Source organism: Labeo rohita, chromosome 25, assembly GCF_022985175.1.
Source record: "Labeo rohita strain BAU-BD-2019 chromosome 25, IGBB_LRoh.1.0, whole genome shotgun sequence".
NCBI classification, from domain to species: domain Eukaryota; kingdom Metazoa; phylum Chordata; class Actinopteri; order Cypriniformes; family Cyprinidae; genus Labeo; species Labeo rohita.
The window spans coordinates 3505700-3510819 of record NC_066893.1 but is presented as its reverse complement, the minus strand read 5'-3'; the positions used below and the strand labels follow the sequence as shown (position 1 = coordinate 3510819).

Here is a 5120-nt window from a genome sequence, read left to right as displayed (position 1 = left end):
AATAATAAATGCACAATCAATTAACACATAATACTTTTAACACATAATTTCCACACTTAAATACACACAAAAACACTTGTTCAAAAAACACAATGGTTTCGCCAGTTTCCGGTTGTGCTGCGCCGGCGCGACCAAGCACGTGATGTCATAATCGGCTGCCGCTAGTTCGTTTGGTTTGGCCGAAGCAATGTTTCCCACTGGAAGACTGACTACACCACACAGACAAACATCACAGGGACGAAGCGACACAACAAGTGCAGTGTATGTGTATGAAATGACTGGGAAATGCATACAAACAGGGGAGAGTGCTGAAATGGGAGCAACAGCAGATAGCGGCAACAGCAGGGAGGAACTGTGCAGAGAATGTGTTAGGGGATCGACAATATTGTTTGGTCAGTATAAAAAACTATAGAAGTCTATGGAAAGTCCCCACAATTCACAAAAACAAACGTGTGTGTGTGTGTGTGTGTGTGTGTGTGTGTGTGTGTGCCAGTGCTGCTTCCCCAGCGGCGGCAGGTAATGTGACTTTATCACAGTCATCCACAACATATTCTTGAATAGGCTTGAAAATTATGTTGCCATTAGTGGAATTGCAATGGCTTGGTTCAGATGGTACTTTTCTGACTATTCATTTGTAGCAATAAAGAGATATCATATCAGTCACAAATTTTGTATGGAGCACTGTATGGCTCAGTACTAGGACCTTTGCTTTTCACCCTGTTTATGCTACCCATGCTAAAAAAGAAAAAAAAAAAAAAAAAAAAAAAACATGGAGTTAGTTTTCACTGTTATGCATCCAAAACTCAGCCCTGCATTTCTCTGAGGCTTCTTTGAGAAAAAAAATGTGTGGTGCCTGTTCATGCAAAACCTGCCACCACAATGTTAACAGTGTTTCAAGATTTCCCTCATCTCAGAACAAAAATAAACAACAACAGGAAAAAAAGGCCACCATAGTTCAGTAACGGCTGCGAGTGACACAGATACTGAAGGACACACATAACAGAATACACAGAAAACTCAACTGACTCATTTCAGAGAATAAAGTGTCAAACAGTCGAACTCATATTTGAGTGAATTTTGTTCCTCTCAGAAAAGAGCAGCTCCTAATTTGACTACACAGAATAGTTTCATAATTTCCTTCATCTGCAGGTGTTTTCATAGTTTCTAAAAAATGTTCCTAAATGCATTAATCTGTATAAATCTCAGATCAATTTAAATTCAAGCACAATGTGAACGGTCACAAAAATCCCTTTATGATTCAGAAGTACAGCACTTATCAACATGGACAAGGACATCCAAACATGCATTTATAATGGAAATCAAAATTCTTTCACAAACCCCAATTTGTCTCTTACTTTTAGGATGAAATCCAAAACCATTTTGTCAAAAAGACAAAAATAAGTCAAAGACATTAGGACAAAATATTACTGTATTTGCTAAAGGTTTTTTTATGAAATAAAATTGAGTTATTGTTTAACATCATTTATTAAAAATTTTAATCTATTAAAAAAATATTTCACCCATCTGTAATTTAGTTTGACTTCTTCAAATATTAAGCAGAGCAATAATAATCTAATAAATCCCCCACAAACAAAACTACCATCATTAAACACTTCAAAATCTGAACAATTACAGTAAATCTCAAAATCACAACCGAATACTGAATGATTGACAGCCAAACATTAACACAGTAAATTTAATGTGTTTAAAGATGGAATTGCACACAAAATATTGTGTTATAAACGATAAATAACCTCAGTTTTCAGTCTAGTGTCAAACTGGTTTATATGTATAAATCTGTATGATTTTACAAAGCAGATGCTCTAATGTTTTGCAGAACATGGACATGCATGAAGAAATTATTAGGCTGTCTGAGACTGACAGCTGCCTGTTCTGTGTATGAAGGGCATTTACATAGAGAGACACTTTGCATGAGAGTGTTTATAGTGCTGTGAGTTTAACACTTCATGACTGAGAGCAGAACAGAACAGAATCTTCATCATTACACAAGACAAAACAACAACAATGAACAACATCATCATCCTCATCTGGACTCTCTGTATATGTATTCCAGGTAATGTTTTTTAATGAAAACATTAAAGTAAAATATTATATTATTATCCGCAATGAATGTTACACATAGTCCTGCTCTTTCTAACTCTTTCTAACTATGTTTCTAGGTTTCAGTGGGCAGGTGACTGTGACTCAGACTCCCTCTGTTAAAACAGTTCAGATTGGTGAATCAGTCACTATAAACTGCAAAACAAACACAGCAGTGGGCAACTGTTATAGTCAATATACTTGTATGGCCTGGTACCTGCAAAAACCTGGAGAAGCTCCTAAACTCTTGATTCATTCTGCAAATCGAAGGGAATCAAACACACCATCTAGATTCAGTGGCAGTGGATCTGACAGTGATTTCACTCTGACCATCAGTGGAGTCCAGACTGAAGATACAGGAGATTATTACTGTCAGAGTTACCATTACATTGACAGTAAATATGTGTTCACACAGTGATAAAGAGTCGTACAAAAACCTCCATCAGTCAGAGTCACAGTAACTGCACTGATACAGATGAGAGAAACTGCAGCTGCTCTACAACACAATCACACACAACATTGATTAACACAAACACTAATGACACTATTTTATTACAGTAATTATCAGTCTTGTATTTCTGTAAAGAGTGAGTCAGTATTTTAATATGATCATCATGTTTTAGGTGTAATATTTGATTCCTGTCAATCAAACTGAACAGACTGTATTCAGTCACTTCTGCTGTCTGGATGTGATGCTTTACATTTGACCCACAGAAAGTTTTACATTCCTACACAATGGGCCTTTTTCATGGTCCGCGTTTGAAAACTGGAAGCGACGAATAGTTGTGTAAAATAACTTCCGCTGTAGCCTGATTGAATGGCAATGCTCATACCCAACAAACATGAGACGTCCACCCGACGTGCAGATCACGTCTATATTGCGTCGGTCGGTCCAGGACCATATTTGTACTTCTACACGACGTGCAAATCCAGTACAGTATCTGGACGTCGGACTACGACGTCCCTTGGACGTAGATATGCAGTTCAAAATTTGAACGTCTATTAAGGGGTTTTCCTGGACGTCTGTATAACGTGCAGAACAGGTTCAGGAAATCGACTTAAGAACTTTTTATACAATTAAACATGACAAAGTTCTGACTTAAAAAAAATGTAAATATCATTTTTATAAAACATTTACGTGTTAAAACAGTGTAATATTTGTATAAAAACATCATGTCAGTAACATAATGCGGCCATTTAATTATTTTATTAATATTATTATTATTATTATTATTATTTTATGTGTAGTATTTTTCACTAGGACATTGACAGAAACAGCCGCTTACATCTATGTGTGTGTGATTAAGTTAATTTAAAGTTTAAGTTAAATAGATGTAAAGAGATTTAAATATAATAGATAAATATATTTAAATATTGAATAATAATACAGAATATTAACACAATATTATTGTTTATTATATATTTTAATAATAATAATATATTTAATAAATACATTTAAATTTAATTTAATAAATAGATCTATATTTAAACGTGCGCTTGCGTGAGGGGCATTAACGTAGTGACGTAAACGTGATGGCGCAAGCAGCCGCGAAGACGGAAGATATTGATATTGTGTATTACCAAAGACCGAAGATATAACCACCACGATAGATCCGTCGTGTAATTTATTTAACTTTACGTTAAGGACACTTTATAAAGCCTACAGAGGATGGGACCCAACTTGACCAACGAACAGCCTTCACAACGCAACGCTGCTATTTGGAAATTTAAACAGTAACGGTCTCTAACGGTCATCTGAGACACGGACGGGTGCTAAGCCGAAGGTAAGCGATATAAATGTACCTTTATTCGTCGTTTTGTCAATCTAATGTTAAATTTCACTTTAGATGTATTTTGTTCTGTGTTATGACGATTTCAAATTCAACTTTTTGTAATTTTTATATCTCCCTGTTGGTTAATTTGCGAGTAAAGTGGTCAGTGAAGTTACAGTCTGAGGTAAATTTATGTTGATCCCTTTTAATTGACTAAATTCACTAAAGACTAAATATCAGTCTGGCAGTTTTTTCTGATCATATGTTTACCAAAGAGGTTATAATGAGCATTGTGAAGCTATATTTGTAGTTATAATAATAATAATCGTTTATATTTCAATGTTGTTTTCAGGGCAGTTCATGAAGACGAGATGAGATGTTTTGTCAACCTGGACAGAAGTTCCACCTCCCACACCAGACTCTCTGCTGTATATGGAGGCCTGTGCACTAGCACATGGGTTTTTGGAGCCAGGGACCTCTTGCAGGGAAGAAGATTTTCCAAGGACCCCCTCATAAATATAACAGTGTTTAAGGCTAAAGTTAATGTGGATAGAAGTATAATGAACATAATATAATTGTTTTATTGGTGCAAATTGTCCCTATTTTATATGAACTGTGTAATAATACAGCACAATATAGGCCTAATTTACCATATTTTCCAGACTTTACACCAGGTCAGGAAAAAAACATGCATAAGTTGCATTGGTGTATAAGGCACATTTTAAAATAATAAATAAAACAAATGTTAATAAACTTAACAAACATTATAAACAATGTAAACATGTAATTTACTTTTCCAAATAATTTAAATTAATTGCCATTCAGAACAGATATATATATATATATATATATATATATATATTAGGGGTGTGATGAGACACTTATCCCACGAGACGACATGAGACTGGGTTCACGAGAACGAGACGAGAATTTTAAACTTTTCTTAAGAAATCCTCAATGATTAAAATATAGGGAAAATAGTCTTTTATTCAACTGAAAAAGACAAAATGCAAAAAACATTTAGGTGTATTTTGAACTTTATGAAATTAAACTTCCATTTGAATGGAATAATATGCAGTAATAAACAACATTTAAACAAGAGCTTCACGATTCTGGATAAATTGCAAATCCCACTTGTTTTTAATAAATTGGAGATCACGATTCTAGAGAAAAAAGATTGGAAAACTAAACAAAATAACAATTTACTAGTGGTTCTGACAAACTATTCACTGCTTAAGACTTTTAAAA

At 34.6% G+C, this 5120-nt stretch overlaps 1 gene segment (V, D, J or C); it reads left to right on the top strand.

Moving 5' to 3' along the window:
* Positions 1-1986: 1986 nt before the first annotated feature.
* Positions 1987-2518, top strand: LOC127156188 (immunoglobulin kappa variable 4-1-like). The segment is given in 2 exon segments: positions 1987-2074; positions 2181-2518. Coding segments are annotated over 2 exon segments (387 nt in total).
* Positions 2519-5120: the final 2602 nt, after the last annotated feature.